At 50.7% G+C, this 22,493-nt stretch overlaps 1 protein-coding gene across 1 annotated transcript in view; it reads left to right on the top strand.

The window, feature by feature from the left end:
* The window catches only part of NLRC3 (NLR family CARD domain containing 3), a 76,306-nt gene that overhangs the window by 49,256 nt on the left and 4,557 nt on the right, over positions 1-22,493 (top strand). Inside the window, exons 7-17 of the mRNA XM_032781663.2 lie at positions 565-648; positions 2,583-2,666; positions 4,468-4,551; positions 8,585-8,668; positions 10,119-10,202; positions 14,925-15,008; positions 16,574-16,657; positions 18,950-19,033; positions 20,355-20,438; positions 21,689-21,772; positions 22,070-22,153. Coding sequence (XP_032637554.1) covers positions 565-648; positions 2,583-2,666; positions 4,468-4,551; positions 8,585-8,668; positions 10,119-10,202; positions 14,925-15,008; positions 16,574-16,657; positions 18,950-19,033; positions 20,355-20,438; positions 21,689-21,772; positions 22,070-22,153 — 924 coding nt within the window. The remainder of the gene's footprint in view (positions 1-564; positions 649-2,582; positions 2,667-4,467; positions 4,552-8,584; positions 8,669-10,118; positions 10,203-14,924; positions 15,009-16,573; positions 16,658-18,949; positions 19,034-20,354; positions 20,439-21,688; positions 21,773-22,069; positions 22,154-22,493) is intronic.

The following is a 22,493-nucleotide window of genomic DNA, read 5'->3' as shown; positions in this document are numbered from 1 at the left end:
TAGGGGGAACAAATAATTGACAATAGGCTCTTCAGTCGAGTAGACAAAGATCTAACAAGGTCCAATGACTGGAAGTTGAAGCTAGACAAATTTAAGACTGGAAATAAGATGCAAATTTTAACGAGTGTAATTAACCAGTGAAATGACTTACCAAGGGTTATGGTGGATTCTCCATCACTGGCAAGTTTTCAATCAATACTGGATGTATTTTCTAAAAGTACTGCTCTAGTTCAGACAGGAACGACAGTAATTTAGGGAAGACCTCTGGCCTGTGTCCTACGGGAGGTCAGACTAGATGATCACAATGGGCCCATCTGGCCTTAGCTGTGACCCTATCGAATGATGGACAGTTGACTCTTGACTTCTCCCATGATAATCTATGAAACGGCACTAAAGACACCCTGAGTTCCAGTAATAGAGGCTAAGTCCCAGCGGCGAGAAGATTAAGGTTTTAACTGAACACCCACCGTTAACTCTCCCTTGTCAGACCAGTTTTATTCTTGTCCAGATTTTCTAACTTTAGCTTTTTTGTCTCTCTTTATCCTCGCTCCGCCTTCTCCTCAGCCTTCGCAGTAACGCCATCGGACCCACAGGGGCAAAAGCACTGGCTGATGCACTGAAAATAAATCAAGTCCTACTCTCCCTGAAGTAAGTGCTGTTGGTTTCCCTTCCTTGGCTTCTTCTGAAAGCTAAATCCTAATAGACATAATTGTCCATGCGAAAGACCGCTGTGTGGGTGTGAACAGTCTTCATCACACTGACTATCAGATGTTCAAATGCCTAGACTAGAAAGATTGTGGGTAGCAAACAGCTGCCTTTATCCCAGTACAAGTACAGTCAGCTTGCAGAAGGTAGTTGTCACAAGTGCAGTAGCCATAGAAATGATGTGTCACTTGGAATGTCCAGGAACAATCTTTTCCTGGCAGGGCTTTGGCAGACAGCTCCCGAGAGTCCATCTTAACTTTAACTTTACCCAGGAGAAGCCATCTTGGAGATGCTACTTAGTTCTCTCCAGATGCCCAGCTGCAGTGGGGGATGCACTCACTGAAGCTGCTAGCTCTTTACTGTGATGCTGTGCTTTATGGTGTCACGTCAAAAGGGCTGTCCCAGCATTAGAAACATTGCATGTGGTGTTGAGTTGAAAGGTACGTCAGAGCGACAGAGGTCTCTAATTGTCATTGCCATGTGCTAATTCTAGGCTTCTCTGCAGTGAGGGACACCGCAACATCTACGTTGTGTTCTTGGATTTTCTCTGCTATCCCTCTTCTTTAATAAGATGAGGTCAGGTCCAGGGCAAATTGTTTGCACCTATAAATGTACTGCATTTGCACTTTGGCTATAGAATGAGGAGAAACTCAATGGTTTTGACTGAGTTGCACTCTGAGGTTTTGGAGGAGTTGGACTTTTGGGCCCATGTGAACATAAATCAAAGGAATTGTTCACGTAATTCCCTAGCAACTGAACCTGTTGAGTTTTGTATTTCATAGGTTACGGATCCAGTGGGTCTGGTGCACCTCTCCGAGATGCTGGTGTAAATCAGGAATAGGAAGTCAATGAACTTATGCCAATGAGAAACCAAGGGGAGTTCAGAATCAAGCCCAATAGATCTAGAGATTGGCTCAAACCACAAAACTGAGATCTGGATTTTGAATATCCTCCTCCACAGTGTGAGGTGTGATGGGGTCAAGCTGAGGAGTTCTGGCTGCAGTCCAGCTCTACTTATATCTTCTTGCCCTGTACCAACTATCCAGAACTACTTTGAATTCTCCCTCCTCCCCCATTCTCTCTGTAGAAGTCATAGGGCATAACTTAGTACATAGACTGAGGGATTGGAATGGATCTGGTTGGGGTGTACATGCTGATACGAATGTCTCATTATTCAGTACAATATCTATTGACTTACTGTCTTGTTTATATTTATTTAATTATTCTCCATATTGAGATTCAACTGCTATTTAAAAATCATAATTATATATTAAAAAAGGCAGTAAGTCTCAGGCTGCTTTACCCCACTCTGGCAGCGTGAGGGCTGTCAGGTGCGGGCAGATGTTTAAAGTGGATGTCCGTGTAATCTACAGCCACTTTAAGGACTCTTTACCATACTGGACTTGTGTGAAAAGGCCTTAGTGCAACTGTGAATCAGCCCCATGCAGATTCAAATCAATGACTGACTGAGGATATTGTGATATTTCCATGAGGCACTGTTGTATCTGGAGCAAAACGTCCTGGGGCAACATGAGCCCTGAAACGGCTGGTAGGTGTAGTCAGGAGATTGGAACATGTGACTCAACCCCAGCACCTTAAACAAAAGGGAGAAGAAGAGAAAGGGCAAGAGGTGTCTGGAAGAGGTAGGCTGCTAAGGGGGCAGGAGGCAGTCCCGAAAGGCAGGGGGCAAGATTCAGGAGGCACACTAGGAAAAGAATAGCACAGGAAGTTCAGGCGCATGGGGGTTCATTCTTTTATACCATCATGGCTGGCCTCAGGAGACGGCATGGCTAATGTGAGACAGGCTGGGACAGTCTGTGGCTGCATCCTGCTATAATTCCCAGTTTTTCCACAATAATTGTGTTTTATCTCTGCAGCCTCCAGAATAACGTGATCAAGGAGGATGGTGCTAAATTCCTGGCTGAGGCCCTTTTAACCAACCACAAGCTGACAACTTTGCAGTGAGTGATTCTAACCCCTGAGCTCCCTTATGGTTTGTTGTCTGCTCATTTCCATGGCCATCTGCAAGGGCAGTGCCACAGTCAAAGCAGCCTGCTGCTAATTCCCCTTCTTGGCTTGGCCTCCTGGTCAGGGCCAGCTGAAAGCACAAACAGATGGAGCAGTTGTTCTCAGCCCCACAATCTGACCATTTTCCATGTCTCTACTCAGACACTTAATCATGTCTTTGCACTCTACTAAACACAGTTACTCCTCCATTGGTAGGTTGTGCCCAGACCCCAGTCGCAAAAGTGCCACCATTTCACACAAGGAAGCCTGCACTGTTCATGTCAAAGCTGGTTTCCATCTTATGGGAACCACATTACATCAAACCCGTTCACCTACAATGCATTAAATTTACTGCAACTGCAGTGCCCAAAAGTGGGTAGAGGTTCTGTGTGGAAAGAGATGCTCTTCTGTTCAAGGAGCAGGAGGGGGCAGGACAAAGACGATCTGAAGGAAACATGATAGATGGTGGGGTGGACCCTGAGGAAGATGGTGTCTGGCTTGTTTGCCTGGTTCACGCTCAGTCTGTCTTATTTATTCTAACCACTAAGAAGATAAAACTAAGTGCAAACTACTACACTTAGGAAGCAAAAATGAAATGCATAGCTACAAAATGGGGAATAACTAACTAGGTGGTAGTACTGCTGAAAAGGATCTGGAGGTTAGAGTAGATCACAAATGGAATGTGAGTCAACAATGTGATGCAAATGCAAAAAAAATGCTAATATCATTCTGGGGTGTATTAACGGGAATGTTTATATGTAAGACATGGAGGTGGTTGTCCTGCTGTATACTCTGCACTGGTGAGGCCACAGCTGGATACTGTGTACAGTTCTGGTTGCCTCACTTTAGGAAAGATGTGGACAAACTGGGAAGAGTCCAGAGGAGAGCAACCAAAAGGATAAAAGGTTTAGAAAACCTGACCTATGAGAAAAGGTTTAAAAAATCTGGGCAGGTTTAGTTTTGAGAAAAGATAGAATGGGGGACCTGATAACAGTCTTCAAATACATGAGGAGCTGTTATAAACAGGACTGTGATGAATTGTTCTCCATGCCCACTGAAGGCAGGACAAGAACTAATGGGCTTAATTGGCAGCAAGGGAGATTTAGGTTAGATATTGGGAAAAAACATTCTGACTTAAGCACTGGAACAGGCTTCCAAGGGAGGCAGTGGAATCTCCATCACTGGAGGTTTTTCAGAACAGGTTGGACAAACACCTGTCAGAGATGGTCTAGCTTTACTCGGCCCTGCCATAGCGCAGGGGCTGGACCAGATGACCTCTCAAGTTCCCTACCACCCCTCGCTCGATATGATTTTAGGTCAGGTCGAACAGGGCATGTAACAGAGTGTGATGTCAGTGTGATGCTTGATTGGTAAGCATTTTCCTTGATGATGATGATGTCTGTCGATATGGTAATGGCTGATAACAACACGATCATGGCCATTACTTGATGTGACCAGGGCAGGTAGTCTGCCATCCTCTACTCTGATGGAAAAATCCACTCACCAGCTTACCTGGGGCAGCTATCCACGGAGAATTTGAGGATCTAAGTCTGGTAGAGAGTGATAAGAGATGGGATGAAGAGTGTGCACCAAAGCTACCTGTATGCATTAGGGGAATACAAAATATACAGAGGCAGAAGTGCCTCAGCCAGAGATGGGAGAGCTCAAGTGAGAAGAAGAAAGTTAAAGTGTGTTATTGATGGAGAGCTGACTCCCTCTTTTCGAAGTTTATGGTTATTTCTGTCTTCTTCACAGCCTTCAGAAGAACTCCATTGGGCCCCAAGGTGCAAAGAAAATAGCAGAAGCACTGAAGCAGAACGGGAATCTCAGGGAACTGATGTAAGGATTGACAGAAAGGTTACACATTAATAGAGAGATGAACCATGATTGTGGGTGACACTAACTTCTGAGTCTTCTTAAAATCTTTCCCAACCTATTATGACATGCTGTACAAGAAAGGCCAGATATTGCCACCTCTATTCCGCTGGCAGGGTTTCCCGTGCATTCTTCTTTGGGAGGCCAGGGTTTGACTTCTGTTTATCCCCTGCTCGCTGCCGAGTGCTCTCCTGCAGCACTGGGCCCCAAACCCTTGTGGATACCTTGAGATTGGAAGGGATATCTGGGAGCTGCATGGGCATAGGGCCATCCACGCAGGCCATCTGGGGCTTTGCAGCAGCTCGGGCATTCTGCAACTATAGCTTTGCTTCCTGACTGCACAACCACTTGGCAGCTGTATTGTGCCCCCGAAATACGAACCGCTGTAGTCAGGGAACACAAATCAGACAAGCACTAGAGCTAAACACATGTCTGGGGTCGCGCTTTGCAATTCCCTGGAAAGCTTCCTTCCCAACGGCATTCCTATGAAAAGCCAAACTAGGGAAGGAATGGGTTAAAGAATGTTCAGCTCAATCAGATGTATTAAAGTCAGACGGGCCTGGTGAAATTCATTTTAGGGTACTTAAGGAACTAGCTGAAGCAATCTTGGAATTGTTAGAGATTATATTCGAGAACTCACGGAGGATGGGTGAGGTCCCAGAGGACTGGAGAAGGGTGAACACAGTACCTGTCTTTAGAAGTGGGGACAAAGAGGACCTAAGTTCCCTGTAAGCTAAATAAGCTGCTGGCCATGCAGCAGCTTATTTAGCACTGGGCAGGCGCTCAGGGAACCCGGTTAGCTGGGACCTGCTGCGGCCAGCGGAGGGGCATTCCTTCCCCAGCCCCAGCCTGCCGCGGCTGGGGGAAGGGTGCCCAGAGGTGCCGACTTCCCCTACAGCCAGGGGGATGCTTGAATCTCACCTCCACCCCAGGCCCCTCCCCATCTCTTCCCCACCTCTTCCCCCAAGTGCGTCCCATCCCCACTCTTCTCCCTCCCTCCTAGAGAGCTTCCTACACACCGCAAAACAGCTGTTTGCAGTGGGCGGGAGGCACTGAGGGGGAGGGGGAGGAGTTGGTCAACGAGACTGCCGGTAGGTGACAGGCACTGGAGGGCGGAGGGAGCTTGGCTGCCAGGTTTTCTCTGTGGGTGCTCCAGCCCTGGAGACCCATGGAGTCAGTGCCTATGGGGGCACCCCTTCCCTGCCCCCAACTCAGACCCTGCCCCAACCCAGCCCCAGCTTGGACCTGCTGCAGATGTGGGAGAGGCGCCTTTCCCCGCCTCCAGCCCAGGTGCTGCTGCAGGAATAGAGAGCTGGGCAGTGTCCTCTCTCCTCACCGTAGCCCCAGAGCACCCTCCTGCACCCCAAACCCCTCATCCTTGGCCCCACACCCCAGCTGGAGACTTCACCCTATGGACACCAATGATCTGCCCAAGCCCTGAGATCCTCAACCCTGGCCCCTCCCCAGAGCCCTCACCCCCAGCTGGAGCCTTCACCCCCCCATCCCAACCCTCTGCCCTAGCCCTGAGATCCTCATTCCCGGCCCCTCCCTGGAGCCTGCATCCCCAACCAGAGCCCTCACACCCCTGCGTCCCAACCCTCTGGCTGAGCCCTGAGGCCCCACCCCCCCATTCCAAAGCCCTCGGCCCCCCCTCACCACATGAATTTTGTTATGTGAATCAATATGAAGGTGATGTGTCACATGTCATCTCCATATTGGTGCACGTAACAATGTTCGTTCCGTACATGGATGGGAAAAATTAGAGGGAACACTGAAGAGGACACAGGGATTTATAGACCAGACAATCTGAAATCAATACGTGGAAAGATACTGGAGAAAATGATCAAACAAGAAAAAATTATACCAAACCAACCTAATTTCCTTCCATAGGGTTACTCGTGGGCTAGTGGATGTGGGGAAGTAGCAGACATGATATACCCTGATTTTCAGTAAGGCTTTTGATACAGTCCCTCATGACATTCTCATAGCAAACTGGGGAAATATGGTCTAGATGAATTTACTATAAGGCGGGTGCACAACTCGTTGAAAGACCGTACTCAGAGTGTAATTATCTGTGGTTCGCTGTGAAACTGGGAGTGTGTATCTAGTGGGGTCCTGCAGGGTCAGTCCTGTATCTGGTACTATTCAATATTTAAATTAATGATTTGGATAATAGAGTGGAGAGGATGCTTATAAAATTTGCAGGTGACACCAAGCTGGGAGGGGTTGCAAGCCCTTTGGAGGCCAGGATTAGAATTCAAAATGACCTCGATAAATCAGAGAATTGGATTGAAATCTAGAAAATGAAATTTAATAAAGACAGGTGCAAAGTTCTACACTTCGGAAGCAAAAATCAACTGCAGAACTACAAAATGGGGAATAACTGACTTGGCGGGAGTACTGCAGAAAAGGATCTCGGGGTTATAGTGGCTTACAAATAGAATGAGTAAACAATGTGATGCAGTGGCAGAAGGCAAATATTATTCTAGGGGCATTACCAAGAATGTCTTGTATAAGACACAGGAGGTAATTATCCCACTCTGCTCAGCACTGGTGAGGCCGCCGCTGGGTACTGTGTCCAGTGCTGGATGCCTCACTTTAGGAAAGATGGGGACAAATTGGAGAGAGTCCAGAGGACAGCAACAAAAGTACCTCAAGGTTTAGAAACCCTGACCTATGAGGAATGGTTAAAAAATGGGGGCTTGTTCAATCTTGAGAAAAGAAAACTATGGGGGGTTCTGATAACAGTCTTCAAATATGGTGAGGTCTGTTATGAAGAGGCCAGTGATCAGTTGTTCTCCATGTCCACTGAAGGTAGGACAAGATGTAATGAGCTTAATTGGCAGCAAGGGAGATTTAGGTTAGATAGCAGGGAAAACTTTCTAGCCATAAGGGGAGTTAAGCTCTGGAACAGGTTTCCAAGGGAGGTTGGGGTATCCTATCACTGGAGGTTTTTCAGACCAGGTTGGACAAACGCCTGTCAGGAAGGTTTAGGTTTACTTGGCCCTGCCTCTGCACAAGGGGCTGGACTTGATGACCTCTTGAGGCCCCCTCCAGCCCTACATTTCTCTGATTCTCTTAAAAGGGCTGATCTCCCGGGGATAGGCAGAAGGGTGTTGTCTTTGGCGCACTTTCAGCTTTGGAATTAACTTCTTCCGACACTCTGCCAAGGTGCAAGTGTGGAAACAGTTAGGAAGCAGTGCAAGATGTGTTTATTTGCTCTGTCTTTTTCTTATGTGGGCCTGCAGCCAGACAGCATTTGCCCTGCCAGTGGGTGAGGGTGCAGAAGGAACAGTTGCTGATTTATGCCAGCGGTTGGCATCAATTTACTTTAATCTCTCAGCCACGCCCAGGTAACACAACCTTGGGCACAATATAAATCAGAAGAGTGCCCAAGTTCCCCTGAATAGGTGGATGAGGGCTCACAGAGCAAACATTCCACACACCCCACTGGTATGGGATGGGATCGCCACATGCCACATGGTACTATAGCCCTGGTGGCTGACAGGGACAGTGTCACTGAATAGGCAATTGATCTTTGAGCTCAAGCAGACACAGCCATTCTCTGTGGATGGCCGAGGTCTCCATTGCTCTGGCTTGCATTGTAAATGGAGTTGGTGCCTGTGGCGGTTCCTTTTCCAGGTCAGTTTTCTACTGTCATTGTGTCCTATGTTGGGATGGGGTGATCAGATGCAGAATCCAGATGGAGGTGTTCATATTGCTGCTAAAGCGCTGGGCCTTGTCGCCCACTTAGCTCCTCCTTTCTTGGGATGTAACTGGCCTGCTGGGGACTCGGCCTTGACACGCCACTGCGGAACACTTGCTTTTCCTGCTGTGAGACTTGGCAGCCGTGAGGAGACCAAGCCACCACTTCACTCGGGGGCCATGGGTGGGGGCACCTGCTGGCTTTTCTCAGGCTGATTGGGATCCCCAGCCTCTGGGCTCTGACAGCAATTTCACAGCTGCTAATGGCTGATCTTCCTTTTCTTTGTCGCAGCCTCTCCAGTAACTGTGTGGGGGACTCTGGCTCTGTAGCCTTGGCCGAAGCTCTGAGAGTGAATCACAGTCTCACAACCCTGGAGTAAGTCCCCTGCCATTCGAGTGCCTGGAGCACCCCATGGACATTGTTCTTCCCTGCCAAGGGGCGCTTGTTAATACTCCACCGCTCAGCTCTCCCGAGGGCAGTGTCATGTGATCCAGAGTGATCTGGGGTTGCCTACTACCCTAACCTTGTCTGTTCCCCCAACTCACGTCCATGGAAAGCAGTAGTGGCCTTTGTGGGGAAGGGGCCGGTAGGTTCCTTTGGGGAAATTTCCCTTTGACAATCTGCAGGCCTGAGGGGAATGGCCAGGGGTGTCATGGCCTTGTGGCTACTGTACAGTGGCATTTTCTGCAGGGGATCAGTTCCAGGGGGTCTCCCTGGACATCTTGGTAGCTTCAGAGGAGGGTAGTAGCAGGAAGATTCAGCAAACAAGACAAGAGGACTGGGGGTGGCATAAGGAGCCTTAGCTTCCCCTGTTGCAACCAGCCCTCATCTGTTGTGCTCAGAGTTATTTCCCTGCTTAGAAGTTTGGTGGCCTGTGGGAAATGAGTTGCTGTCCACTGTCTGTTTCCTTGTGGGCTCCATCACAAAACTTCTCCACTCTCCTTAGGGGTCTCAGCGGAGGGGCCGCAGACTGACTCGCCTTAGAAACCAAGCAGCCCTCTGCCCCGATGGACGCGTTACTTCCTGCTCAGGAGTGGGGCAGGGTAACCTGCCACCGTGGACAGGGCGCCTGCTGCTTTTGCCTGTACTGTCCCTGTCCCGGGGGCAAATGGAAGACTTCTGTCTTCTCAGTCTGGCACCTTTCACCAGGAGCACATGCCCCTTCTGTGCCAAGACAGGGACCTCAGCGCACACCTTCCTCCAGTGCAGCAGGGTTCACCCCTCTCCCAGGTCACCCAGGACTGCCTGCTGGGGCTCTGGCTGAACTTTCCCCACCTCTTTTCCTTTACGCGCTCCCTGTGTGTGGCCCCACGGAGTCCAGGGGCCTCCTAGCCAGCCGCCTCTTGAGGGGTGTCTGTCAGTTCCAGAAGAGGAAGCTCAACAGGCATGTGTCCTGCACCTACAGTGCCTATTTTTTGGCCACTATCTACCTCCTTTCTCCAAGCAGAGCTCCTCTGGGCAGCATCCGCTGGCTCTTGGGACTCCTTTGGGGAGCCGGGGGCATTGTCTGGGGCTCTCTGGTTGGTGTCCCCAGCCACCTCATTCTGAACCGGTGACCCTCACTCCTGCTCCTGCTTTATCATTTGGTGTGCCCACTGCTTAGCTGATTGCTGGCCCTGTGGCCCCTCCTCCATTGGTAGGGGGCAGGGCTTTTGGTCTTGCTGGGCTCTGCTGACCTGTCCAGGTTGTCCAACAGGCTGGCACGTTTTGCCATGATGAATTCACTCTTAACCACACAGGGTGAATGTATCCAGTGCTGGGCTGGTACGAACGCCCACCGTGTAGTTCCTGTGGTGACTCTCTGCTGTGTCTCTTTGTCTTTTAGCCTCCAGAGCAATTCAATCAGCAACACGGGGGTCACGGCGCTGATAGGAGCGCTGCGCTCCAACCGGGGCCTCATCAGCCTCAAGTAAGTCCTGGTCTCAGCTCTGCCCAACGCTGCGCCACTCGGATCGCAAACACGTACACTGGCTGGCCGGCCGTCTGGCCAGAGCTGCCCGTGTTGTCACCACAAGAATTGTGTCATTTGGCGCAGCACCTCCCAGGTCTCTCTGGCAGTAACAGGGCTGGATCTAGGCACCAGAGTTCCAAGCGTGTGCTTGGGGTGGCACTTTTCAAGGGGCTGCACTCTGGTTTTTGTGTTTGATTTTTTTTGCTTGGAACGGCAAAAAACCTGGAGTTGGCCCTGTGCCATAAATCTTGTTTTTTGCACTAGCTACAGCCTGAGTTCCTTGCTACTGAAGCAGGCCCCCCACCCTGCAGCTCCTGAGCGAATGGGACCAGTGTGGAGGAGAGGGGGGACACGCCCAGGGGGACAACGGGTTTGCACCCAGCTCATTGCTCTGGATCTTAATTTGGTGGGTGTCACCTCTTCATACAGCTGAGCTTCTCTTCTAACTCCTTGTGAAATGTATCAGCTCAGCTGTGCTTTTCCTAATCCTGCTGCTAGCAGTGAAACCATTGCAAGCCAAAGAAGGTAAATGTGTGGGGAGTCACCTTGGCCTAGGGTTACCATATTTCAGGTTCTCAAAAAGAGGACACTGCCGGGGTGGGGGGAGAGCTGGAGGGATGTATGGGGCATATTTGGGGTGCCAGAGGGAGTGTGTGTGTGTGTGTGTGTGTGTACTGGGATGGGAGCGGGTATTTGGGGGGTGCTGGAGGGGTGTATGCATATTGGGACAGGAGAGGGCATTAAGGGGGTGCTGGAGAGGAAGTATTTGGGGAGTGTTGGAGGGGGTACCTGTGGCCTCACACTTGAGGTGGGGGGGGCAGTGTCACTCTATGTCATGGTGGCAGGGCAGCTGGTGCAGACCCAGGACACAGCGCCAGCCCATCCATGAGTGCCTCCCTGCCAGATGCCACCCACTCACCCAGGCCCCGGCTCCCAGGGCTGGGAGCTGGGGCCTGGGTGGGTGGGATCTGGCAGCTCCCGCTACAGGGAAGGGACTAATCAGCTGCAGTTGCAAGGACCAATCAGACGTGGAACCAGCTTTTTCTGAGCTGCAGCCTCTGCTTGAAAACTCCCAGATGTTGCCTCTGATTTGAAAAATCCACCTGGACAGAGAGTGGAGGATCAAAAGAGAGGCAATGTCCAGGGAAACGCAGACGTTCGGTAACCCTCCCTTGGCCAATACACTTAATGTTCCAAAACACCCATGTGCAACTGAGGAGCTGGACAGCTCAGGGGACTGGGGATGATTTAGTAGCTTCCATCTGTAGGTCAGTTCCAGTCCAGCCCAGCCCAGCCTGCTCCCCCATGGCTAGTCAGGGAAATGCATTTGCTGGGTCTTAGGCCAGGTTTACACTGCGACTTTAAATCGGTTTAATGGCCGATATACCGATTTAACGCTGTATCCGTTCACATGACGTAGTCATTAATATCGATTTTACCGCCTCCTTAAATCGATTTCGGAACTCCTCCCAAACGAGAGGAGTAGCGCTAAATTCGATAGTGATAACGTCGGATTAGGTCGTGTGGACGGAAATCGACGTTATTGCCTCCGGGCGGTATCCCAGAGTGCACCACTGACCGCTCTGGACAGCAATCTATCGATGCAGCGGGCAGGTAAACAGGAAAAGCCCCGCCGAACTTTTGAATTACTTCTGCTTGTCCAGCGTGGAGCTCTGATCAGCACGGCTAGCGATTGCAGTCTCAAATCCAAAAAGAGCTCCAGCATGGACCGTACGGGAGATACTAGTCTGATCGCTGTATGGGAGACAAATCTGTTGTATCCTGCTCCGTTACAGAAACGAAATGCAAAGCGTTTGAATAAAAAACTGCAGATACACAGCGCGCGTGACAAGCGTAACGGAAGCCAGAGCTCAAATGAGCGCTCATGAAGGGAGGGAGGGGGTACTGAGACTCCCGCTATTCCCACAGTCCACAGCAGTCTCTGAAAATATTTCTCATTCTTGGCTGAGCTCAAATGTCTGTACGGTTCAAACAGCAGTGTCTGCGTGGTTCAGGGAACAGCTCCTCAGTATTCCCCCCCCACCACCAGTGAAAAAAAAGGGAAAGATTGCTGTGCTATGGCGTTTGCTCAATGACCTACGAAAAAGGCGCCAAAGGTGTTTCTGCTGCCTTCACAAAGGAGGGGTGAGGCTGTACCCAGCACCACTCGGGGCAATGTTTCTGCCCCATCAGGCCTGTGCTCTCAACACGGAAGTGGGAACTATGGAATAGCTGAGAACAGCTACCCACAGTGCACCGCTCCTTAAATCGATGGTAGCCTTTGGACCAGGGACGCAAGCAATCGATTTTGTGATTGCACTGTGGACGCGCAAACCCGATTTTATAACATCGGTTTTGTAATATCGGTTTAAACTACTTCGAATTAATCGTGCAGTGTAGACGTAGCCTGAGTCCGTTTCATTGGAGGTTTGTATAAGAGCTCTGCTCTAGGCATTGTTTGGGGCCGTTCTCTGGCCTGCGTTACTCAGGCGGTCAGACTAGCGCTCACAACAGTCCCTGCTGGCCTTTGAATCTATGAAGAGTAGACAGAAACCAGGGCCACTATTGGTGCTACTGGACCCCCTGGTTTCTGCCAGGCATGAACTCCTGCAGGGGTGGCTCAGAGGTGAGGCGCATTGGTAGCAGGGATAGGTGGGGCGCTTGCCCTGCGCCATTTCTGGGGAGAAATACAGGCCATCAGTCCAGTGCTAAACTCACTTACAAAAGAGAGAGAGAGAGAAAGAGAGAGAGATTTAACAAAACTAGGGAGGGAGTTTTTTCAGAATCCCCAGCAAGGAGAACTGGACTGTGTTGCCAGACTCTGTAAGTCTGAAGTACAATGTCTGTGAGCACTCCAGGCAAAAGTCCAAGGTGGAATAACCTGTTTCTATTGTTACATTTAGAAAGTACAATGTGACAGATTGAAGCCTGGGCTATTTATTTCCTGCTGCAATGTTATGTGTAACTGATCACAGTGCATTTCTCCCCTGCTTAAAAAAACAAATGAAATACGCTAAATCACAAAGGTGCTTTTTCTAAGGTAGATGTTCGTGCACAGATCAGCACCAATGGAGACACAAATCTTTAAGCTTCTTCACTGATTATTGCCATAGGAAGGACAGTAAGGCCTGCAGGGGCTGCTTACCCACTAAGCCTCTTCCAGAAATGCTGCCATTAGTTCCCACGTACATTCCGTTCCTAGCCAGTGTGGCTGATTGCTTCCACTGAATACAAAGGCCATTACTGGAGTTTTTTCCAGAACATTCCATTTTAAATTACAGGACTACAAACAAAATGAGAAGGAATGAAAAGTTCTAGCAAAAGTGAGCCGATGCTGAGAGCCTCTGCAGGCTGCTCCTCATGGCTTTGTCACATGGGTGTTCTCCAGAATATTTCAGCCACTTGGTCCCACAACAGATGTGCTAAGCACCTTTATGGGGACTACTGTGGCTTTGAAATAGAGTGACCAGACGTCCCGATTTTACTAGGACTGTTCCGATTTTAGGGGCTTTTTCTTATATCGGCTCCTATTACCTGCACCCCCTGTCCTGATTTTTTACGCTTGCTGTCTGGTCACTCTACTTTGAAAGGCAGAGCTGCACTGCAGCCTCCTGCTGATGTATCCTGCCCCAGCTGTATTTGTTGGAGGGGTTTTGTCTGCGAGGTCGGCAGAAATCATAAAGAGGCACTGGGGAGCACACGTTGATGCTGCATGTACCATGGCTCATGGTTTGGAAAGGCAGCGATTGTTACCCCTGGCCACACCCCTTCCCACCCAGCCACTTCATCCTTACGGGGCACAGCACCTCTGAGCATGCTATCGTTACTCTCCAGGGACTCTGCTCTGCCCACTCCCTGCATCCTTCCCACGGCTACCCCCATGCAGCTACAGGAAACATCTGGCCCTGTGCTGCGCAATGTCTGTGCCCAGCAGAAACCCCAAGGCAATGAGAGTGGGGTATATTTGGGGGAGGTAGAGAAAAATAAAAATCTCCTTCTGCTGAATACCCTAGCCCAAACTCAGCCACTCCTTTGCGGCTGCTCCCCGCCTCGAGGATAAAACAATGGCACTGGAGTCACACGCTGTGTCCGAGGCACGGGGCAGGGAGTCTGTGAGTCATTCCCAAAGTGAGACAGAAATTCTAACCACCTCTGACTTGGGAAGCAGGCAATTACTGGGGGTGAACAGCCGCATGACCCCCCATGACCTGGGGAGGGCCATGGGAGCAGTGCAAGAGGTAAACCAGGGCTGGGCTAGAAGTTCATCACTGATCATTCCAGTCTGGTATTTTGCTCCATCCCCTAACGGGGGGATTTTTGCCAGCCTACAAAGAGCAGGGCCCGGTGTAGGGAGGCTGGGCGTGGGGAGAAGGGAGAAGGAGGGGCGTTGTTCAGGGGTATCCTTTTTCTGCCTGAGACACGTGTGACTGCAGCAGCTGCTCATGCATCGAACATTCACTTGCACATGCCAGGTGGCCTCGCCATCCCACATCTGCCCTGGAGAGCCCTCGCCTAGATGCTACCACCCCCTGCTGGCCCAGCCACCAGGTGGTTTGTCTTGTTGGCCTTAAAATACAAAAAGTGCTCTGAAGAGAATGAGAACTGTCCTGAGCTGTTCCCACTCCTCGCCCTGGAAGGAGGGAATCCCAATGACTTGTCCCATCTCTTGTCTTTTCCTAGCCTTCGGGAGAATTCCATCAGCCAAGAGGGGGCGCCGGAGATAGCCAACGCTCTGCGCACTAACTGCACGCTGAGGAACCTAGAGTAAGTCAGCCAGCTCTACAAGTCCAAATCCTCTCCCCAGCTTACGCTGTGTGCTCAGGACCAGTACTGCCCTCAGGCAGGTGCAGGGGAGCTGCTCTTGTGCGGGAGGACATGTTGGTGGAATACCCGTGGCCAAGGGTGTGTCCCTTGAGTCAGGAGCGGGGCCAGGGTTTTTGGCGCCTTAGGCGGGGGCGTTCTGCGCTCCCGCTCTTTGGGGCACTTCGGCGGCAGGTCCCGTAGCGAGTGAAGGACCCGTTGCAGAATTGCCGCCTAAGACCTGGAGCGCAGAAGGACCCCCCACCGCTGAATTGCCGCTCCCCCAAATCCTGGTGCCCTAGGCAACTGCCTAGGTCGCCTAAATGGAAGTGCTGGCCCTGCCTTGGGGCAATGGGGAACACTCAGGCTGGGTAGCAGGTGAGTCTGGCCCAGGAGAAGGCGTAACAAGGAGCAGCTCTGTGATGGCTCATCAGGGATGGGGTGGATTAGCCCTTTCTAGGTCCAATCTCTGGAGCCATATCATCACCTCTGATGTTTTCCCTTTGAGAGAAGGGATTTGCCCCAAACCAGCATCCTCCCTCCTCCCTCCAGCTCTGCAGACTTTCCTCCATCTGCACGCTGCGTGACTGAGCTTCTGCTGCTTTTGGGGGCACTGTACTTGGGTGGGGAGGAGTTGGGGCAAGACAGCTGCTCTCCACAGCACCATCCCCCCTCCAGGGCCAGTTTCAGCTTCTGCAGACTCCAAGTCTGCCCTGGCAGGTCCTTCTGGAGGGTTTATTTGGGCCCAAATGCAGGTGAGCAGGCCATGAGGGCCAGAGGCTGGGGAGCATGGGGGATGGTGGGGGTTTTCCAGTGCCAAACCCCACCCACACAATACTCCAGGAGCTCTGTTAGTTTAATCTCCTGGGGTTTCTCACCAGGCATGATCTGGCCTGATGAGCCTGTGGTTCATGTAAGTAAACAGATCAAAAGAACTTGTGCTTGGCTTAATCATTTTGTAACTTGGAGTTCTGTGGAAAGCAGAATGTAGAATAACCAGAGTGGACCTAACTAATAATCCCGCTGGAGCACTTTGCCTGGGCAGATAAGACAGTGATCCATCCAGTGAAGTTACCAATGAGTGCTTGAGAAGAAGACATAAGCCAGTGTGAAATAACCTGCCATTGGGGGAGTGGGAAGAAGGGATAGAATAGTCCTTACTCCAGCTAATGATTAGCAGATGCCCTGAATTATTTGGATGGAGCAAGCCCTTATAATATTATCCTGACTAGTACTAGTGAAGACACTCTTCTTATTCCTAAAAATGTTTATTTCCATTTTGAAACCTTGAAGATATTTGGCTCCATGTCCTGCAGCAGTGAGTTCCACAGATTAATAATCCATTACAGTGTAAAAACCATGTGTATTTCCTTTCTTCTGTTTCCCAATAATTGCCTTTTAATGTCATCCTATTATCTCTTCCCTCCCCTCTTCCCCCCTTGCACTTGTCTCACTGCACTGCAACCCACCAGAAGCAGGTGTGATGCATCACACTGTGTTTAACTCATTTCTGTGTACTTTGCCTCTAGCCTAGCGGCGAATCTGTTGTATGATGAAGGCGTCAAGGCCATTGCACTGGCGATGAGAGAAAACCAGGCACTCATGTCCCTGCAGTGAGTTTCACCTTGTCCCTGATTTTTGGTTCCTTCTCTTTAGCTGCTCTGTCCCTGCAGTGAGTAAACAGCCTGCAACATCCTTCATGGGCCTCAGTCCCTCTCAGCATGGCACAGCTGAGCGGGGAGGGGAGGGCTCCATGCACAATGGCATCAGCAGCAGAATTCCATCGTCATGGGCAGCACTGTACAGTCTGCGTCTAGCTCACTGGTTCAGGTCCAGCCCAGGCCAGTAGAGTCTGAAAACTGTTACTTTATGATTTTGCTGTGTTGGTCCTAGGATATTAGAAAGACAGGGTGGGGGAGGTCACAGATTTTATTGGTCCAATTTATTTTGGTGAGAGCGACAAGCCTTCGATCTACACAGAACGCTTCTTCAGGGCTGGGAAATATACTCAGAGCCAAATACAAGGTGGAACAGATAGTTTAGCATAAATAGTTACCATGTATTTTAAGAAACCATTCAGAGGTGAAGTGGCCTGTTAACACTGCTGCAATCATATGACAAAAAAGTGGGGCCACTGGGTTACAGATTGTTGTAATGAGCCAAAAATCCATTAATGACTGCTTCTTGGAGCAGCTAGTCCTGGAACCCACAAGGGGGAGGCAATTCTTGTTTTAGTCGTAGATGGAGCACAGGGTCTGGTCCGAGAGGTGAATATAGCTAAGCTGTTCAGTAATAGCGACCATCATGTAATTTTTATATTCTTGTAGGGGGGAAAAAACCAAAGAAACCCTCCACAGTAGCATTTAACTTCAAAAAGGGGAAACTACAAAAATGAGGAAGCTAGTTAACTGGAAATTAAAAAGAACAATCAAAAGAGTGAAATGCCTGCAAACTGCATGGAAACTTTTGAAAAACACCATAATGGAGGCTCAAACTAAATGTATACCCACGCCCCAAGACCAAAAAATGACCCCATAACTGAACAACAGAGTAAGAGGTGGATACAGACAAAAAGACATCCTAAAATAGAAAGGAGAATAAACTCTGACAAGTCAAGTGTAAAAGTATAACCAGGCAGGCCAAACAATTTGAAGATCAACTAGGCAAAGACACAAAAACTAAGAGCAAAACAATAGAGTGGATTAGGAGTAGGAAGTCGAACAATCAGAGGGGTCACTGGATGATCGAAGTGCTGCTGGAGCACTTAAAAGAGATGAGGCCATTGCGGAGAAGCTAAATGAATTCTTTGCATCAGTCTTCACTGCAGAAGATGTGAGGGAGATTCCCACACCTGCACCATTCTTTTCAGTTGACAAATCTGAGGAACTGTCCCAGATTGAGGTGTCATTAAAGGAGGTTTAAGAACAAATGGCTCAATTAAACAGTAATAAGTCACCAGGACCAGATGGTATCACCCAAGAGTTCTGAAGGGCCTCAAATATGAAATTGCAGAACTAACAACTGTGATATGTAACCAATCACTTAAATCAGCCTCTGTACCAGGTGACTGGAGGATAGCTAATGTGATGTCAATTTTTAAAAAAGGCTCCAGAGGTGATCCTGGCAATAAGCTGATAAGCCTAACTTCAGTACCAGGCAAATTGGTTGGAATTTTAGTAAAGAACAGAATGATCAGCCACGTAGATAAACACAATATACTGGGGAAGACCAACGTAGCTTTTGTAAATGGTGCCTAGGAGTTGACATCCCAGACCCCTCCCACTGCTGGCAAAGGTAGAATGGGCCCTAGGCGCTGAACTTCTCTCTTGCCTGGAGCCCATCCTCTCTCTCCAGCACTGTCAGGCTGGTAACTTTCACCAGCCCTTCAACCATGTCATTTTTTAAGGCTGAAGAGCCATATATGCCACAATTCCTCTGGCCCTTTTATTAATGTCCGGTTAATCAAAGCTACCATGTTACCAATGGATTGTACACAGTACTATGATGGATGGATTTGCATAGCAGTGTTTGGAAGGCTCAGATATGTGGGTTTACAGAATTACAAACTAGATACCTACCCCCCTGGAGATCACAGCCCTTCACCTGCCACCACAGTGCTGCTACTTCTGGGGTCAAAGGCAACAGCTGTTCAGCAGTGTCCAAGGCTGATAAGTGACAGTTGCGGGCAGGATGTGCAGATGGCTATTGTGTCCGGTACAAACCCTGGGGGGATTTCAATGGGTGGGGTGCAGCTACTCCGGAACAGCCTGCGGAGAGCTATTCCCTCTTCCAGCTGGTCCCCTGATGAGAAGGGTCCGTTCCCCTTGTCTGGGGGCTTCTCTCTGTTTGAAGAGTCCCGCCCCGCCCCCAGTGGTAATCCTTCACCGCTCACTCTCTTTGCACAGCCTGCAGTGGAACTTCATCCAGTCGAAGGCGGCCAAGGCGCTGGCCCAAGCACTACACTCCAACACAAGCCTGACCAGCCTCGAGTAAGTGACGATGCAGCACGTCTCCCTGCCTGGCTGCATCGCTGGCTCAGGGCCCGAGGGTGTCAGGGTGCAGGGGAGTTAGGTGTTCGTGCTGGAGGAGCAGATCAGGACCCCCTAACCCTCCCAGCAGTTCCAAAGCCCTGTGCTGTGGGGACGTTGCAGAGCTGTCTCAGGGAGCACGTCCTGTTTGGCTCAGGGACTCTCTGGCAGGGGCCACATGTGGCATGTGTGGCTGAGCTGTGGACTGGGGGAGGGCAGGAAGCCAAGCAGGAATGGGGGCCGTGGGTGGGCTCAGCTGTCTGTTGAGGGAGATTTTCTGGGGGCTCTTGCGCCTTTGCTCCCCCAGCAAAGGAGGCTCTGTTCAGGACATGCACCCGTCTCGCTGTATCCTAGTCACTTACCTCTGACTGGCCGGAGCCAGCAGAGGACCACACTGAGCACACCCTAGACTAGTGGTTCCCCAGCTCGCTTGTCCTGCTGGTCCTTCCAGGGATCCACACTCTCCCTCAGCCAGCTCCTCTCACTCCCGGGTCTGCCCTCCTGGAACATAACCCCCCCATAATAAACCACTCGTGACCCACACAGTCAGGATCCTGCAGCATCCCCCTTCAGGGCCACTCGGCCTGCTCAGTGTTCTGGCTGGGGAGGGCTGCCACCATCCTTTGGGTGGTGGAGGAGAGGGTCGTAATGCCACAATGTTGCACCGAGGAGAGGGGCTACTTGCATAAACAGACAGAGCCCCTAATATCTGGACAGCTGGTCACTCTGTACTAGACATTTTTGTTGTCTTACATCTCACTGCCTGGAACCCTCTGAATTTCACCCTATTGAGAGAGACCTGTTCACTGCCCCTCTGGGCTCCATCGACTCTGCCTCCAGGGTCAGAAGGGATGGGATCAACTAGGCAGACCTCCTGTATCCCACAGGCCAGAGACCTGCCCCACAGTAATTCCCAGAGCAGAGTTTTTAGCAAGACATCCGATCTTGATATAAAAATTGCTAGTGGTGGAGAATTCACCACAACCCTTGGTCAGTTGTCCCAGTGGCTAATTACCCTCACTTAAAAATGTACACCTGGTTTCCAAGCAGCTGGATCCTGTCACTGGGCAGTTCCACAGGCTAACAGCACACCCCCATCTCACCATGGGGCAGTGGTCTGCGTGTGTCACCCGGAAGCCATAGCATTTTGAGGCATACTGCTCAGGGGAGCCAGCTTATGTCTGACCCTATCAGGAGCCATTGACCCTCGCCCGCATGACCCGTTTCCCCATGTCCGTGCTCTAGGGGACAATGCCGTCACATGGCCCATGCTGTGTTTCAGTTTGCAGGAGAATGCTATTGGTGATGAAGGCATGATCGCCCTTGCTGCTGCTCTGAAGGTGAACACCACGCTCACCACCCTCTGGTAAGTGTCCACGCAGGGCAGGGGAGGGAATATGCCCCATCTGTGAAATGTATAGTGATGTGCAGAGCCGGGGCACTCAGCCTGCTGGCCCCATCTGGACCGAGACCCTCCAGGCAAACGGAACCTGCTGCTCCCCGGCCCCTCATAGTCCTCCAGGTGCTGGTCTTTTGGAGAGTTTGGTAACGAGACAGTTGCACCTGTCCCACTAGGTAAGGGTTCCGAGTCTGACTAGTGAGCACAGGCGCCCTAAAGGGGGAGGCACTGGTGCCTGAACTGTATCCCTACCCCTGTGCTGCTCCTTCTCCCTGAGCCCCTGCCCTGCCTCTTCCTCCCAAAACCCCACGCCCTGCTCACGCCTCTCAGTCCCCTTCCTCACATCGCTCATCCTTGCAGCTAATAAAAAGTGATGGGGCCATGCCCCTGGTCACCATGCTGCATGGGGGTGCACGGCTGGTCGAGGCAGGCCAGGTCGTAGAGTGACATTAGATCCTGCTCATTAGAATGGCCGTAATGAGTGTGTCAGTCTGAGCTAGGAGGTGTGTTTGTGAAGGGGGAAGGGGGAAGGGGAGGGGGGGCCATGGGACCGTGAAGGGAACCTATTACCTGGGGGTGAATGGTTGAGCCATGTCTCCTGGGGGCTGAGCCCATTAGAAATCTCACCCTTCTGTTGCTGTTGGATTGTCACAGGCAGAGACAGTTGGGGTTTAGCTGGGCCTGCCCCAGGTGAAGTGCCAGAGCTAATAAAGTCTGCCCCAGGGTCCTACGGGAAGGGGAGCTCCCGCAGGCTGCTAATTCATTGGACAGAAGTAATTGCTGCTAGGGAATGGCTATAGGTACCTGCCGCACTGCACTTCAGCAGAGAGCCAGCCGACTGACCACCCGGCAGCAGGGAGCCAGCCCTGCTTTGTAGTCAATTAGCTCACAGAGACTGGTGTGTCTGTCTGTGCCGGACTCCATTTACAGCTTCCTCTTTATTTGCGAGTCACTCAGTGGGGCGAGTGTTTTAATAGAGAATGTGCTGCCATCTGCCCAGCTCATCAATACATCCTTGGCTGGATCAATGCCCTCATGTCAGACCCCGAGGATGAATGTGCTCAGAGAAGAATGATGTTGGCTTGTGAAACTGGCCCCGGCAGCCTGCGTTTCTTGGGCTCCAGTTTGCCTGCTCAGTATAATGCACATCTGATAGGTGCAGGCCTGCTGGGATAGCTTGCCATGAATTGCACTGAACATTCCTTGTTCTCTTACAGCCTCCAGGTGGCTTCGATCGGGGTGAGCGGGGCCAAAGCCCTGGCAGAGGCTCTAGTTGTTAACAGAACCCTCACAACTCTGGAGTAAGTGTTCCCCAGCTGCACCCTTCTCCAAGCAGTCTCTGTGACTTTCCTCCCCTTGGGCCCTTCCAGGAGACAAATCCATCGGTTCTGTAGCACGTCCCGTCTCCAACAGCTCATTAGGCTGGAAATGCTTTGGGAGCCCTCAGTTCCAGCATGTCTAAGCCCCAGGCCAGCTGGCATGTGCTCTGTGTTCCCCACTGTCCCTCAACCTGCCTCCTGGGTTCTATGGAATCTCTGTATTAGCCTTCAGCGCTCTTGGTCCTAATCGCCCTTCTGTATTTCCTTGCTTCCCTGCAGCTTGAGAGGAAACTCCATCGGTTTGGCTGGAGCCAAAGCTCTGGCCAACGCGCTGAAGGTTAACCGCAGTCTCCGTGTTCTGAAGTAAGTAGCTGCCATGCTGGAGCAAACGCTAAAAACCCCTGCATTCCAAAGCTACAGTAAAAGGGTGGAAAGGTGGCAAAGTCCAGCACTCAAAAGTTAAGAAGTGCCAGAATGAAGGTTCCCTGTGCAATCTTAATTTGGCTCCCTTGTGCACACGCATCGTGGTACAGGCTTTAATTACCTGATCACATACTATTTTTCCCCCACTGGACCCCTGCCTCATTCAGTGCATCAGATTTAACCCCCTCAATCTGTCTTGGAAATGGCTGAACGGCCTTTGCTGAAATGTTGCAAACAAATTCAGCCTGAGGCTGACATCCAGCACGGAAAATTTCAATCC

Source organism: Chelonoidis abingdonii, chromosome 9 (assembly GCF_003597395.2).
Source record: "Chelonoidis abingdonii isolate Lonesome George chromosome 9, CheloAbing_2.0, whole genome shotgun sequence".
Taxonomy (NCBI): domain Eukaryota; kingdom Metazoa; phylum Chordata; order Testudines; family Testudinidae; genus Chelonoidis; species Chelonoidis abingdonii.
Note: the sequence above shows the minus strand (reverse complement) of the source record. Positions and strands in the feature narration are given on the sequence as shown.